The 17386-nt window shown below is 41.9% G+C and overlaps 1 protein-coding gene across 1 annotated transcript in view; it reads right to left on the reverse strand.

Moving 5' to 3' along the window:
• CDS1 (CDP-diacylglycerol synthase 1) overlaps positions 1 to 17386 on the reverse strand; it is a 661805-nt gene that overhangs the window by 61931 nt on the left and 582488 nt on the right. Inside the window, exons 10-11 of the mRNA XM_069236283.1 lie at positions 10448 to 10600; positions 7524 to 7643 (exon numbers count right to left, since the gene is read on the reverse strand). Of these exons, the coding sequence (XP_069092384.1) occupies positions 7524 to 7643; positions 10448 to 10600 (273 nt within the window). The remainder of the gene's footprint in view (positions 1 to 7523; positions 7644 to 10447; positions 10601 to 17386) is intronic.

The following is a 17386-nucleotide window of genomic DNA, read 5'->3' on the forward strand; positions in this document are numbered from 1 at the left end:
GAAAAAAGACAAAGGTTAAACTAACATTACAGTTAGCTGAAGTTCTCAGTGAGAACGTTAATGTTTTGCACTAATAAAAAAACCATAGAAATGTAGCAGTTATAGTTAGCAACACTAACTATGACTTGTACCCACACCACGCACTGCTTATGACCTCACATATGACATTACCATTGACATATTCTATGACATCACTCATGACATTTCAAATGACATCACTGATGACATCATCCAATGAGTGATAGTTTGTTTTACAGTTTACATAGTAGCAAGTTAGGAATATGTTACTTAACCTGTAAGCATCTGCTTGTGACATGTAGTGATGTAGATTCACATTCTCTGCATACTCCTGTCTTGGGTTGTACAAGTTTTTCTTCGAAGAAGCCTTTCGAGTCACACGGTCGAATTACTCCTCCTCTGGGTGATAATGCGCATGGGCATCAACACCATTGTTAGATTGTTTTCCCACAGGCGGGTGAGGAAGGAGTGTAAAATATGTGTAAGTAACGCGATGACCATGCTAAATGTAGATAGTGAAAATAGTAAATGTAAATGCAATAGCCACAGGTGTCCAGTTAGGAGGAAAGAGAAATGTGAATTTACAGCATTACATGACATGAACAGAAACCTACACAGTAAGTAACGCAATCCATTTGATGGCATGTGTGGCCCTAGATGCTCTGCATAGACAGTCCCTCAGAAGCCGTGGCTAATCTGTGGGTGTTGCAGTGGTTTGAAAGAGGGTAAGGAGCACTGCCTGACCTACAGTGACTTGTTGGCGTGCTAAAACATACACACTAATGTTTGATGAAGGTGTGTGGTATGGACCATGTAGCTGCCTTACATATGTAAACTATGGGAATATTTACAAAAAAACTCCATGGTTGCACTGTTTTTGCGAGTAGGGTGCGCTTTTAGGGGTGGGGGGGAGGGGGAAGAGGGAGAGACAGGTGAAGGTCTTTTAGCCTTAGTACAGCAGCAGACTATCCATCTGGCTATGCCTGATTTAGATATAGGGTTGCATTTGTGTGGTAGTGAAAATAGCGACAAAAAGTTGCTTAGACTTAATGCAAGTTTTATCAATGTAGAACATAAGCATCTTTTTGATATCTAATGTATGAAGAGCTCTTTCTGCAATGGAATCTGGTTGAGGGAAAAAACTGGTAATTCAATGGATTGGTGGGGGGTGAAACTGAGATGCTTCCTTAGGTAGGAATTTAGGGTTGGTGCAGAAGACCACCTTGTCTCTGTGTATTTAGAAGAAAGGTTCTTCTAAGGTAAAATCCTGGAGCTCACTAAGACACTAAGTGAAGTGATGGCGACTAAAAATGGCACCTTCCAAAAAAGGAATTGAAGCGGGCATGACTGTAGGAATTCAAAAGGGGGACCCATGAGTCTTGTGACTACTACATTAAGTTTCCAGGAAAGGGCAGGAAGAACCCTTGGTGGAATAACTCGTTTAAGTCCTTCCATGAAGGCTTAGATGACCGGAACAGGGAAAGGTGCTGTCTATTTTGCAGACAGGCATCCACTGCAGCAAGATATAACAGTAGAAGTGAAGGCTAATCCAGCCTTTTTAAGTGAAAAGGGTAGCAGACAGTGTCTTGTACTGTGGCTTTGAAAGGGTCAATTTGTTTTGAGTGGCAGTAGCAAACAAAAAGTTTACATTTTCCTGCATAACAGGCCCTAGTGGTGGGTCTACGGTGCTTTATTAAGAATGTCCATACATTCTGGTGGTAAGTCAAGGTAAACAAACTATTACCTCAGGAGCCAAATTGCTAGGTTGAGGATTTTGGCATCAGGATGCCCGATTTGTCCATGGTTTTGAGTAAGAAAGCCCGGTCTGTTGGGGTACTTCTCGTGTGGGACTACAGAAAGGTCTAACAGTGTTGTGAACCAAGGCTGACGAGCCCAGGTGAAAGCTACTAGAATCCTTGTTAGAAAACCCTGCCTATGCTTCCAAATCATAAATGGAAGGAGAGGGAAATGTGGAAAAGCATAGGCAAATATTCCTCACCAACTCAACCAATGTGCATTGCCTTTGGATAGAGGGTGTGGGAACCTGGAGGCGAAGTCTGCATTTTCTGCTGTGGCGAGAAGGTCTATTTGAGGGAACACCCACTTTCGGAAGTAAGGTAAAAGGAACTGTGGTGGAGTTCCCATTCATGGTCTTGTTGCTGCATCCTGCTAAACAGGTCTGCAAAGTCGTTGTCTGTTCCAGGAAGGTATTCTACTAACAGGTGAGCGTTCTGGCGTAGCGCCCAGTTCCAGATGGTCAGACAGCTGTGAGTTGTGGAGACCGTATCCCCCCTTGTTTTTGTAGTAATACCTGGCTGTCATATTGTCCATACGAACAAGGACAACCTGGAGAGGCAGGAATGCTTTCAATGCTAGGTGAACAGTTTGAAGCTCTAGGTAATTGCATCCCATAGGCCCTGCGCTGTGAGGTCTTGTAGGTGAGCACCTCATCCAGACTGCGACACGTCTGTCGCAAGAGTGATGTGGGGAACAGGGCTGAGAATAGGCCGGCCCTTTAGCAGGTTGGTGGTGTTCCATCAATGCAGAGAATCGTGAACATGGCGGTATATCAACACTAGAGCTTTCAACTGAACCCTTGACTGAGACCACTGACAAGCTATACGTTCCTGTAATGGATGCCTGTGTAATCTTGAATGGGAAACTATAACAATACATGTAGCCATCATCCCTAGCAGACGCAAGACCATCTTCACTGTGAGTTGTTGGTTCATCTCAAACTGGGGCAATAATGCTTGAATGTTTTGAATTCTTGCAGGTCTGGGGAAGGCTAATCCTATTTGTGTGTTTAGGATTGCCCCTAAATGTGGTTGAACTTGTAATGATTGCAGGTGAGACTGGGAATGTTGACAGTAAGCCCTAAACTGTGGAGATCTATTGTCATCCAAGTGTGTTGTTGGCACCAATGATGAGTGTTGGCTTTGATAAGCCAGTCGTCCAAGTAAGGGAATACGTGTATATTTTGTTTGCATAGATGAGCTACTACAACTGCTGAACATTTGGTGAACACTATGGGTGTGGTGATTACCTTAAAGAAGGTAACGTTGAATTGGTAATGTTGGCCTGCTATGACCAACATTAAGTATTTGTGATGAGCTGGGTGTATTGGTATATGGAATTAGGTGTTCTTCAGGTCTAGTGTTGCCATAAAGTCACCCTGTTGCAGAAGTGGAATGAGTTCTGGTAAGGTGCCCATATTGAAGTGCTCTGATAGGATGCATTTGTAGGAGCCTTGGGAATGCTTTTGCTGCAGGGTGGATACCTCTGACGAGGTACACTTGTAGGCCCCTGTGGTAGGTTTAGCGACAAAACGTTTCCCAGGGACCAGGTGTTTGTAGTGCTCTCATGGTCTTCGCAGTCTCTGTATCTTTTTAAATCTTCTCTTAAGTAGAGTCTACCTGGGGACTGAATAAATGCTCTGTCAAAAGGCATGTTCAAGACACCCTGTTGAACTTCAGGTTTGAACTCAGAGATACTGAGCCAGGTGTAACACTATAAAAAAAATGCTGGTGTTTATTCCCCTTGCCACAGTGTCTGCTGCATCTAGCGCACACAGTATGGAGGTGTTTGTGATGGTTTGTCCCTCTGCAACCATTTGCGTGCTGTGGTGGCAACTAGGGAGTCTGGTGGCAGTTGACCTCTGATGGAAGATGGAGTCAGATGGTGAAGGCTTATATTTCTCGTCCACTCTCAGTGTTACTACCCTAGCCCTAATAGGGTTCCTAAAAATGTATCCTTTATGCCGGAGCATACCTTTCAACATGGCAGATGCTGTGTGGCCATGTGTGTGGTGGACAGAGTGTAAAAAAGGAAGTCATTCTTCAACGGCTCCCTGTGTAACTCTACATTGTGGAAGGCTGCTGCCTTTGCTATGACCTTTTGATAAGAGGTTGCATCCTCTGTGTCATACATGCCCCATGGATTGTGCCCTTGTGGCCCCCTGTACCCACCAGTGTTTGAATTTTGTGATCTCTGAAGTGACATGTCTAAGGTGTCTTCAAATGGAGATAGTGGTGAAGGAGAATGAGGTAATGGTGAAGGTGGTGTTGTGGAACGACGTGGAAGAAAGGCAAGGTTGGTGGCCTTGTCCACAGGTTTCTTCTGAGGAAGAAGTGGCACTTCCAGTGCTTCCTTAAAAGTCAGCTTCCTCTTGAGTGGTGGATGAGAGGAAGGCTTTGCAAGAATGCAGCCAGTCGCACCTTTATGTGGATTTTCTTTTATTGAATGTCTGATTTTTCTATAATGGCTACGATGGATGAAGTAGAGGCTAAGGAAGGCTTTGCAGTTTTCCGACAAAGCACGGACGTAGAAAGCGCAAACGATAACAATACAGTCGAAGGAGATAGAAAAGAAAACCCAAGACTGAACCAAAATGGAGTCGAAACACTGAGCAAACGAACACATATCCAAAGCCGATGGCGGAGAGAAAACAATCTAACAATGGAGTTGATGCCCATGCGCATTATCACCGAAAGGAGGAATCACTCAACTTTGTGACTCGAAAAACTTCTTTGAAGAAAAACAACTTGCAGAGCTCGGGACCCAACACTAAACGACAGGAGTATGCACAAGATGTGTATCTACAGTGACACATGCCCTCAAACCTACCATATAAATTCTATGTATTTTGTGCAACTTGAGTACAGCTAATGGGTATGTTTACAAAATGTGTGTGCTCCTAATGCACCATAGCTGGACAGATGTACTGAACAAGTTATAAATGTTTGCATTCATGAGTAACTGTGTGCGAGTGTCAGTTGACTTTTATTCATTATGCTCCACACAATTTTTTGGTTTTGGTTCTGCAGAAAAAGTTTCCAACAGGAGAAAGATTCTATGTAGTAGATACTAAGGGGGTCATTACGACCATGGCAGATGACGTTTTTTTTGGGAAATGTACTGCCAACAGGCTGGCTGTACCTTTCCCCAAAATAAGACACTGGCGGTTTGGCTTAAGCCAAACCGCCAATGTACCACTCTGTCCGCCAGGGTGCTAACAGCTGCCAGGCTGGAGACTTTGGTCTCCAGCCAGGCAGCCGTCACAATCCTACCCTCAATCATACCGCCACGAAAACCATGGCGGTAGGCACTATCAGTGCCAGGGAATTCCATCCCTGACACTGACAGGGGTCTCCCCCATCCCCCTCCCAGAGTCCTCCCCCACCCTCCCCATCCAGACCCCCCCGGCAAACACACATACACGCGCACGCATACACACTCATACACACACACAAACCCACATTCACCCACGCATACATACATACAACACACACTAACATACTTTGAAGCATTCACAACACACAACATACACATACACTCACATTCACTCATACACGCATTCCACATGACTCACACCCGCATGCACGCTTACAAAAACAGACACACACACACACAACACCCCCCACCCCCATCCCCTGTTGGAGAACCTGACTTACCTGCTTGCAGGGGGTCCTCCAGTAGGAGACAGGATGGGGCGCAGCTGCCAGCAGCAGCGTCCGCCAGAGGAAAACTGCCAGGCCGTATCATGGGTCATGATACGGTCGGAGTGTTCTCCTGGCATGGCGCTGCTGCTGGCAGCAGCGCTACCTTACCGTTGTCCGCCGCCATGACCGTAGCCGGAATTCCACCAACCTTCTGGCGGAATTCCAGCTACAGTCATATTATGGTGGACGGTAGGTAGCCACGGAGATAATCTTTTGGAGGCCGTCGCCGTGGCGGTAAGCAGATTTTTCCACCAATGACATAATGAGGGCCTAAGTTTTGTAAGCAAGCAAAATTTATTAGAGAGAATCGTGTCAGTATGATAATTTATACATAACATGGAAGAGAGTTCGCACCAGGTACTAGCCTATGTACTCATGCTTGTTTTGCTTCAGAAGAAGAGCTATCTGTAAAGTTTTCACCACAGTAAGAATGGTGCAGGTAATATGATTTTTATCACCTTCAGGTCTTGGTTATTTTTTTTATTTTTTTTAGCAAATAGTGTTTTTTCCAACTGTTGCATAGAACGTACACTGTTTTTAGTAGATCCTTTTCAATACTTTGTGGTCTATTCTTCTAATGAGAGTTTTACTGTTTGCTATCAGTATGGTACAGAGAACTCTCTCCCTAGAGTAAACACTTTTTGTAGTACTCTGTTCTCTGCTGATATCAACCTAATTCCTTAACGTAGGTTCAGTGTATGTAAGGGGTTTCATAGAGATAAAAGCTGTCCGTAGTAGGGCATTAGCTTTGGAATTGGCATTCACAATTTTTGCGTTCTCTGAACTTTTGTACAAATTGAACACTATACTCAATGAGGGTTTCCCATAGATCTGTGGTTCAATTTGAATGTCAACTATCGTACATGTAGAGCCATAGCAATTTATTCAACAATATTCGGGAAAATTAAGTTTGGATGAGGTTATCAGTGATGTAATTTGAGAATGTCATAAGTGATGTCTCAGATGATGTCACAGAACATGTCATGAGTGAGGTCATGCATGGCAGGGGTGCAAGTTATAGTTTGTGCTGCTAACTAGAACTGCTGATTTTTTTTTTTTTTAGTTCAGAAGGTTATCATTGTCACTGAGAAATTCACCTATGATGTTACTTTAATCTTTGTTTTTTTCAATTAATTTCTAAGGTGTTTTTATTTTTAAATCGAAAACTCATTTTTATTTCAGCTAACTATACCCGTCGGTTACCTTTTAAGTGAAAACTATCTGAAAATGATTTTCCCTTTACTATTTAAAACTAGATTAGGGGCCAATGGAATTATGTGTCAGGGAAGGAACAAACCGTGTGGCGGGGTTAACTAATTTAAAGTAAGGAATGGCAAATTAGGCATCAAAATACAGCACATTTTGTAGCACTAGTACTTCAGTATTTTGTCATTTTATAATGTTAACAGTGTCTGGGAAGATTTTTTATGTACCACATTATTAGTATCAATTTAAGACCAAATGCAGAAATCAGCAAAATAAAAGGCAACTTGCCATGGTACGGCCACACGTGTAGCTTTTTTTTGGTTAAAATCCACACATTATGCAGAAGATAATGGACATTAAATGGCAAATGCAGCAAATCCATAATTATGTGGCAAGAGCTGCAGCCACATAATTCCAGTACCCCTGCCCTAGAACAATTAGCAAAATGTTGAATTGCATCTACACAAATGTGGATCTCCTTACTAAAATCATAAGATCTCCTAGATATAACCCTGCAGGTATGTAAAGTACTCATCTGTCCCTCTGGGCATTGTCACACTCTCAGCACGAACCCCTAAATAATGTAATTTGGCCTTGAGAAACAGTACTTTAACAATAACAAGGTTATTATGAATCTCTTCAGTTAGATTGAATGTACTTTTAGAAGCAAAGATCTGAGCTTACACAGGCTTTCTCGTACATATCAGTTGTGCGCAGTCGTCCCGTAAATTGCACAAACAGCTTTGAGATAGTTATAATTATAGTAGAAGTAAACAGGTGAACATGTAATAACTGTACCTTTATTTTAAAAGCCCGTTTGAATCCGCTGGCAAAAAATCCTCCAAATGGCCCAATCAAAGATGCAAATGTTGAGAGGGCAATGCTGTGTACTTGAAATGGATAAAGATTCACATTTTTCTGCAATAAAAAAATATATGCCGTAAATGAGTTGTATTGTGCCGTATCGGTTTGACAAAGCGCTAAGAAAGAAGAAACATAATATTTATTTCTTTAAAGCCTTCAGAGCTAAGAGCCTTAGTGTTTGTTTAATAACACTCTCTAGTTTCCCTACAACATGTATATGGGCACAACATGTATCTCTTACAATAGCTATTGAATACCCAGGGAGAATCTGGACAAAGGGTTCTGGGGTGTGAGGGGTGTTTCAAGGCGAGGGGGCATTTTACTGAACTTCTCTAGCCTCTCTGGAGTTTTGGGCGCCTGAGGTAAGGCACATGCCTAAGAAGTTGATGCAACAGGGCAGTAAAGGGGAAACGACAAGGAGCAAGCAGGTGTACATTGTGGCTAAGGAAAGTTTTGTTGTTTCAGCTAGGGGCAATTTGAAGGGCTGACGGAAGGGCAAGGTCCAGGTGGAAAAGAGGTTGCAGCACAGTGGAATTACTGGCCCCACCAAAGAGTAAATTAAAGCAGAAGTATTAAATCAACACAACAAGCCCACTAAGGATCCTGTTACCAGCGGTACTGCAATAGTTATGTAACGGAGTATGACCATCTGCAGTGGCCTGGGCACAGGGTCTGGCTGTGCACAGAGGGCTAAGAAATACATTCGTAGAATTTGGATATAGCAGACCATGAAAACACCCAGAAATTCACTGAGTACAATTACAGGTATGAATTTAAACTGAAAAGCGACAGAAATGTAAACGTTTTCGTTAGTTCTGCAATTCATAACTTGCACAACAGCCAAGCAAAACATAACTCAGATGCCGAATGCAATGCTTAGGACTTCACAATATTAAAACTATTTCCAAACACTTAAAAGCACAACGTTTTTAAGTAACACATACTCAAATCAATAAATAATTATTGGTTTATAGTCAACTCATTGATAGGGTTAATGGTAGCGTGATATGTAATGTGAGTTGAAAGTCATAAGATTATTTATGACATTTGTAATTGCTCCATCAATTTTGCAGATTTGGTGCACAAGTTGGGACTTGCATGGCTGTTGTGCAAGTTATGGATAGCGGAGTTAACTATAAATGTAGTACAACTGCACTTATATATATATATAAAAAAAATATATATACACACACACACACAGGTGTATATATAATATACAGTATAAACACACATGAATGGACACCATATTGATACGGTAGTCATTTTTGTTCCTGATATTCTGACATACTCTCATATCCGCGGCTCAAATTAACTCATAATAATTCTAAAACTGTACTCATTATTTCCGGATACTAATCCATCACTAATTCTTGGTGGGTTCCAGAGTAGCATGCTACTCACCGAAAAGCGCTTCGACGCCTCGTCAGGGGTAGTAAGCGCTATATATAAACACGATTACAATACAATACAATACAGCCATTTCAGAATGGTGCTTTGCTGTTGGAGTAATGGGTAAGCTGGCTTTTCCATCCATAGGGGTTACAGCAGAGGTTAGATGTGTTCGTTAGTTCTGGTTGTTTTGGAAAGGAATAGACAGGAATATTAGCCTTTTTTCTGCGCAGACAAGCTAACCATGCGTGATTGGTTACCTTTGGCTGTTTCGGCTAGGGATTGCACAGGATGGGTAGCTTTTGCTTCGGAGCAAGCAGGGAAAATTTGGAGGTGGCTAATTTGCAATATTAGGCTTCAAAGATCAAAATGTTCATGGGAAAGAATGACCATTTAGTCAAGGAAGTGAGGGAAGATCAATACATTCAGTACATTCAGAATGTTGAAAAGCCAGGTAGGTCCAGGAAATTGAGGATGACTGATCAATCCAGAGGGACTAATAGGTGAGGTGTATGTAGGTAAAATAGGTGATAGGTGGGGCCACAAGACTCAAAGGAAATTGTGGTGAGTAGGCCTACATGGCTAGGGAATGTAGGGGAGAAATGAGGGGGAACCAGCTTACATTATGCATGTGTCTATTTAGGATATGTTCGTAGGGTAGTACAGCCATCACATTGCTGTATTTTAAGCCATGAAATATTGCATTAAAGTGACCTTTTAACTACAGAGGAGGGTAATTGCACCTCCTTGCCCAACTGACTTTTGTTTCAGAACTACAGTCAACTGCTTCTCTTTCTACCGCAGACCACAGAAATTAAAAAAATGTGTGAAAACGTTTTTTAGACTCTCCTTCAACTCAACTGGTCTTGAAATAAGGGTTAAGCTACGGAATATCAGATATGGTTAATCAACACACCCTAGTAGAATCAACGTCTCGGTCCAACAATCAATTTTTCCTTACCAGCTAGTGCTCTGGGGTTACTGAAAGGCAACGCATTGCGCTGGACTAAAGTCTCCAATAAATAAGTAAACAAGTTGCAGCAGAGTCGGACTATTGCTTTTACCACTCCAAAGTGTAATGTGGACAAGGAAGTGAAAGCAAACATCAAGACGGTGTTAAATGCTCTGTTTTCTGCAAAACAGTGACTACTGAGTGTCAGATGCTGCATAGATGTCCAGTTGTCTACAGATCCCAAATACGAGAAACCAAAAACTAAAACCGACCTGTTCAGTCAGTCTCTTAAACTACAAAAATACCCCTCCTACTCAACTCCCAATTTAATTGACGCTTCATTTTCATAATGGTGATTTACCTTGTCAACCAGACAACGTGAACTTTGCATAGTTCTAATTTGGTTAAGCATGCTTAACGTCACTGGTAAATATTGCTCTGCTATTGCTCACTAGTCCTTCCCTGCAATAAGTGATGTATTAGCGCGCTTTGTTTTGAATAAAACATCCATTCTTACCCATCCCGAGATCGTCTGGAGCAACGGGGGCACGGAATACTTCTGCAGTTGAAAGATTTCAGACGGCTCACAGTCTGCTGAAAACCTGTTGGTCTCACTGCTGTAGTCCACGGGGCACACACAGTACTGATACTGTGAAAATACGTAGGCAAACTGGAAAAAAAAGGATTGACGATCTTAAGACTGCAGTAAACAGCGAGCTGAAAAAAGTCTCTACAGTTAAACACACTGCTGTTCGTTTCTGGAGAGCACTGCTGCTTTAGATTTGGGCTTTTTTCGATATGTGCAATAAGTTAAAACTTAGACTGCTGAGAAAGAGGATACATGTCAGCCTTATAACCATTATTTCAGCAACTAAACGTTCCATGAAAACCGCAACAAAAACAGATGCATTCCACAAATAATGAAAATACAGTATAGTAACTCTATGAAACCTCATTACATATAAAGAGTGAAGAACAGATAAATACGTACAGCTTCCAATAATAAAGTGCAAATGTGTTTTTATTCAATGCCCTTTTAAACTTAGAAAACCATAAGAAACCTAATTAATCTACACAATATTACAACAGAGTCGTTTCCGTAATACATACTTTCTAAAGTGAATTCGCAAATCAAAGCAATCGTTCTGTGTAGCAATGCATTGAATATAACGTTTGCAGTACTGAGTACATAAGAAACTTTAGATTACTTTTTTTAAAACAAAACAAACTTGTACTGCATTTACCATGATGCATTGGGGCTTACTGCATGCTGGAGTCTGAGGCAGGGTGCTCCCTTTCTGGTTTTCCTGTTTAAGAAAGCTCCCTTGAGCCAACAAGCCGAGGAGCTCTGGTTGAGCACCTGCGTGCCAGTGAGTGGTACAGAAACCTGAGAGTACTTTTGGCAGCACTTCCAGCAACCCCACAGACAAAGCTGCTCTCTGCTGATGAAGGGCTGAATCCAGAAACACTTGTCTAGAGATTCACAGCACTTGCTGCACCTACTAAGGTGAAAAACTTTAGATTACTTTTTATGGATACAAAACAAACCTGTAATGCATTTAACATGATGCATTGGGGCTGACTACATGCTGGAGTGTGAGGCAGAGTACTCCCTTTCTGTTTTTCCAGAGTACATAAGATGTCAGTTTTGTTTTTTACAATAGAAAGCTGCCTCTCTCCTCTTTGTCTCTACTTATGGGCAGTCGTTTTTTTTTTTTTATTAATGAAAATTTGCAAAACTATTAAAGAAAACTGGCAAAGCCAATAGGATGACAGCCAATGCCCGTCCTATTGGCTTTGTCAACGTTTGTTAAAGATATTTACTATTACAGCAGATTTCCAAGAAGGTAAAACTGCTCTTGTAGTATGTACGTTATTAAACAAGACAGACAAAGGCGAAATCCATGTCTATGGCAAATTTGAAAAGAAAAGAAAATCACCAGTTAGGAGATCTGGACCCGGAGCCTCTTTTTATTGATAGTTAACAGCACTTCTTTTGTCTTAAACTGATATTTGTGGTAAAAGATTAGACCGCTTTCTCCGTCTTCCACTTCCTAAACGAAACATGGGCTTTTATTGCCATAGAATCCTGAAAATGGTAAACAATTCTAACTCACTAATAGAACACGGTGGATCGCTTCTTCAGCTATTTAATAATTGTTCTGTTTAAGATCATAAACCTTTCAAGTCCTAACTGGTCATGAGATTTTAGAGCTTTCTCATTGGAGGGGTGCATATTTTGCTTTTGGTCTTCAAGGGAAACATCCTAAAGGGGGTCTTGCACTGTGTTAAATTTAGAGACAGGTTACATGTTTTATTCATGGTTGCCAGTCGTAATATGCACTTTGCATCACAACATTCAGTGTCAAGCTAGATTTAATTAACTGCCCCAAAAGATTAGTCTTTATGAGCTTCATACCCAATTAATACAGCATCGTCATCTCCACCTCACCTACCTTTACTTTCAGCAGGAATGCATTATCAACATGGCTACATTGCTGATACACGAGAGAGATATAGGAAAATGAAGCAGGCGTTACAAAAAAAAACAACAAAAAAACTTGAAAACGTCAAGTTTAGAACCTGCACCCAGAGTGTATAGATCATGTACAGGTAGTTAAAATGTGTATGGTTTAAATCATTCGCCTTTCAGAGAAACTCAGGAAGTTGCACAAGTATTGCTGCATGAATGGAATAAATCAGCGGGTCTTAACCTGGTGTTCACAATGCCTGCTCAGGAGTCCCATGACTGTTTTAAAAAACAAACAATGTTAGAGTGCAAAGTACAAGTTCTCCTTTTCTCTTCTAGGTGCTCGTTACTGGTGTTCCTTGTCCCCAAGCTATCCGCTCCTCCTCCTTTCTCTCTTCCCCAGTTTCCTGGCATCATAGCATTCTATTCCCGCTCAATTAACCAAACAGCTATTACACTCTTGGCCTTATAATGCATGACCTGCTTACCTTGAGTCTGAGCTTAGACTCTCACAGCATCTGTCAGACTCCCACTGCAAAGCGCTAGTAGTCTGACTTGTTCCCAGGTGTCTGGATAGTTTTCTCCAAATACCTCATCCACTTTATGCCTCAAATGCCTAATGGTCTTCTCAGATGCCATCTATAGCTGCCTCGTATTGTTCAGTTGCTTGTGGCCAGTCCCGTCCCTTACTCCCATCACTAGGGGAACTTTTAGCAGCTCAACTGCATTTTACAGTGCTGCATCCTAGCTCTTTCTGAGTCCCACCGCCCATTACCCACAACTTGTTTGACATTATAGTGCTCCACACACCACTGCTCAATCCAATGCTATTTAGCGACAATAGAAGGAAGGAAGGTGGAGTCTGTTTTGCTGGGATTTCAATGCCTGACAACACAGGTTGTCAACAGTTGGATGCAGTAAGCCATCTTGTCTACTTCAAGATTTTGCCTCTTCACTTTCCTACTTTGACTCTGGAAGCCACAAACAATAGCTCTGGAAAATACTTTTGTCCCCAAATGTACTCAAAGGCTCTCCCACTGTCCTGTGATTGTATGATTTGCCATACTTCTGCAATTCCCTGCGCTCCATAATCTGTATGCCTATTAATCCCTCTTGATAGCTTTGCTTCTAACCACATCTAGTATTTCTACCCCTTACACCGTTCTTCCCCTTTCACTGACATTCTACAGCTAAGAGCGCTACCACTGTGCCCTTGCTCTTTGCTCTTTCAAGGCATCCCTCATTAATACGTTGGTTTTATTCAGACTTTCAATTTTTAAGAGCTACAGATAACAAGTTACTGATGCTGAAATTAGGGATACTCCATTTACTGACGCCAGAAGGCTGAAAAGGGGCAGTGTACTTGAGTAAGCCATCTTGGATTTTCCTTTTCTGACTTCGCCTCTCCCATATTCTACCCTGTTTCACTGGATCACAAACAAATCACTCCTTTTGTACTCTTATCTAGTCTTCTGCTCTTCCTCTCCCCAAGAATATTACGTTTGTTTTTACAGCACTGGTAAACACCTATGGTGATGTCTCGGTGCTTATCTGAGCTGTGTCCTTTGATACTACTAACACTGATCTTGACAAGGCTCTTCCTCTTTCACCAAAGTTTCCAATTTACTTTGTACCACTGTGTTCTTCCTCTATACCTATTCCTCACCTTCTTCACTCATTGCCTCGCTATAAATTTGGTTTTATATCCAGTGCCTAATAATCATTTTCCATTTTTGAGCTATAAATTATAGAGCTTACTATTGCTTAATAACTAGTACTGCATTTGCCAAACTTAGAAGGGAAAGGAGAAACGTATTTGCCAGAATTGGAACGTGTAGCTAGCAGATCACAGAAGCTGTCAGAAATAAGTAACCCACCTAGCCAATTAGCTGATTGTGCCTCACCCCTTTTCTACTCTACCTTCATTGAATATAAACAACTTCTCTGCCTTCTTTCTTCGTGCTGTCACCCAGTCATCTTCCATTTCCTTGTCCCAAGATTACCTAACCTATTTCCTGCACTATGTGATTTCTATTTCCCTTGCCAGCCTTGTTTACCTCCCACATCATCCAGTATTTCTGGACTTGACACTACCGTTTCACTAAGGTTTTTATTAATGCCTGTGCGCCTTTTCCCAATACTGTACAACTGATCCCTCAATTCCTACTCAGTTTAGCCCTCTGATCTTGCTGAGAGCCTCTCCAGCTGTTCCTTATCCTTTATACCGAGCCAGCCCTCCTCTCTTACATCTCGCCTGTTGATCCATTCAATAATACACAGCTCGACGGTCTATTCTCTTCATCAATGTAATCTCAGAGTCCCGTGACATTCCCTTCAGTCATGCAGGCATTATGCTATTGAAATATCTGGTATCGGACCTGCACTGTCTGAACTGGCTGACTGTTGACTCCCTCCATGGCAAGCCATTGTAGTCCTTTGTGTAAACAATCACTCCCCTCTACTGCCTTCTTGCACTTGATAAACTCCCAACCCTATTGAGCGATGGCTACCTCCTTTTCATCAGGTGTTTTCTGCCACCATTGTATCTCTCCGGTTGTGATGCTTTGCCTATTCCTACTCATCACTAATCTTCTGCCTGGCTAGACATCCACTTAGTTTTACCCATTAACATTCTGGCATTTTTCAAATCGTATTTGCAAGTGGAAGCTTTAAACTGATTCTTTTGCTTTGCCCATCTGTGCCATCATTGCATGTCCATCAATGCACAGGTCACAGTACATGCCTCAACCTGTGCAGCTATAACATGTCCTGTATACTGGTGTACTGCGTGGGCAGTCTGCAGGACGTCTGGATGGCAGGACACAAACGATGAACAGTCTGTGATTAAAGACTGGAGGGCAAGGTGGCATAAAACGTCTGCCGAGTGGGGAGTAGAGGAGAACCTGTATGTCACAGTGGGCAAGGGGCACAGAATCTGTGATGAGGAAGCGGAGAAGATTTTACAGAATGTGTAATGCGAAGAGGGTAGGATGTGAGTTGTATTCCTTTCAATTTAGGGTAAATCTAAATGTGTAGCAAGGCAGTGGTGTATATGAACAGGAAGTGTATGAATATCATGTTGTGAGCAAACATGACAGAAGGGTTAGGCACCCTAAAATGAATAAATGGAAGTGATAGGAGACCTATGGCAAGTGAGTGGAAAGGCACATGGTTTACGGTTTATAGCAAGAAAACAGAGTTGGTAAGAACAAAGAAGCTGAAGGGGGAAATTTATTTTGGCGGTAGCAGTGGACTAGTGATGTGGCCTTGATAACCCCTCTAACTTTTATAGAGTACATGGGACAAGTGGATTTCTTTATAGGGCTAGAAGGCTATTGTGGCACTTTGACCCCAGGACGAGTACACTTTAAAAAAAAAAATCCACAATCCTGGAACTGGCCATGTGGTGGACTGAGCAGTGCTTCAAGACATTTCTGTGGGGTTCAACCTTTATTGTGCACAATTATCACAAACCCAAAAGGGTAGTGGTAAAGCTATAACATGCATTGCCAAATGGTAATATCACTTGCAAAAGTTTAAATATCATTTGAAAATTTTTCTGGGCAAAAAACCTTGCTTCAGACTTTGACTTGTTACTGCTTTAGGACGAAATGGCGGAGGACAAATGCGGTCAGGTAGGTGTGCGTGGTGAGTATAGTTGCGATTGTAGAGAATAGAGCATTAAACAATAAAAAATGGAGGGACTAATTAGAAGAGCACGCAGTGTTAGGACAGGTCAGGGAACACATTACCAAGGGTCAGGCTTCCACGAGGAGACTGGAGGGGGATTAGAACCATTTTGCCCTGTAGCAGAAGAGTTAACATGTAAAAGGTTGGGGAGATAGCTGAATGTTGTTGAAAGTGCCCTAGTGAATGTGGAGGAAAGTATTGGGGCTTGCCTATGAGGCTGACATAGGAATCAATGCAAATGAAACATAGATTTAGGGAAGATTTCAGGTGGTCCAATGTGGATAATGTGCTGAGTGTTTTGTTAGAGACTGCAATATGCGTATACTTAGTGACAAAAACATAAGACAGGTCCCCTTCAACTCGAGTCCTTCCAGTTGATGTGCCAATGTCACCTTGTACAAAGTGGCATTAGATATCTGAGATCATTTGAGCTCTTGGGCTAGTCTTCTATGTCTGAAATAGTGATGGGTGATTACTTGTCTCAATTGCCAGAAGTGAGGTTGTCAAAACTGTGAATGCTAGAAGATTAATGGAAGTCAAGCAGTACATCTTCAAAAGAAAAGCATACCCTGATGAAATGGTTAAGGACAATGAGTCTCAACCAGAAGTGACAGAAATGGAATACTACCTGTGGGAATCATGCTTGTCAAAAACTCTATCATCCAAAGAGCAGTGGGTTGGTAGAACATCTGAATTTTGGGATCAAAGAAGATCAACTGCAGTTAGCTATAGTCAACAGGACAGGGTGGAAACGGGCCTTTGATCAACGAAAATGATGCCTCACATTATTATGCGTGTTTTACGTTCACTATGTTGAGAGGTAGGGCTGATGTTTCTTGTTTGAACAGGGATTGGTTGCAACAGGCTAAGAGTGAAGGAAAATGTGCTTAAGTAGTGGATGTGAGAAGGGCAGTGCAGGGAAAACTCAAGGGAGCTGGTAGTAAGGCAAGGGTTCAAAGGATGAATGTGTGGGGGGCATTTGGTGAGAATAAAACAATGGGCTAAAACGGAGATTTGTATTTTTTCAGATCGAGGGGCAGAAATGAAAGACAGCGTGGTTGTGTTGTGTGATGGCAGAACCCGGCACAAGGATAATGCATCTGGATAATAGGAGCTGGTGGTATTGTTTGGTTATATCTGAATAAATACTGATCTTGGATCATTGGATATCTGGGTCTCTGTAGGCTGTTGTTACTGAAATCCTTTGTTAAATTTAGAATTTCCATACATTTAATAAAAGGAATATTGGACTTGAATTTCTATAACCTGGAGTTGGATCTAAGGAAAAACTGACTC

This window comes from Pleurodeles waltl, chromosome 1_2 (genome assembly GCF_031143425.1).
Source record: "Pleurodeles waltl isolate 20211129_DDA chromosome 1_2, aPleWal1.hap1.20221129, whole genome shotgun sequence".
Taxonomy (NCBI): domain Eukaryota; kingdom Metazoa; phylum Chordata; class Amphibia; order Caudata; family Salamandridae; genus Pleurodeles; species Pleurodeles waltl.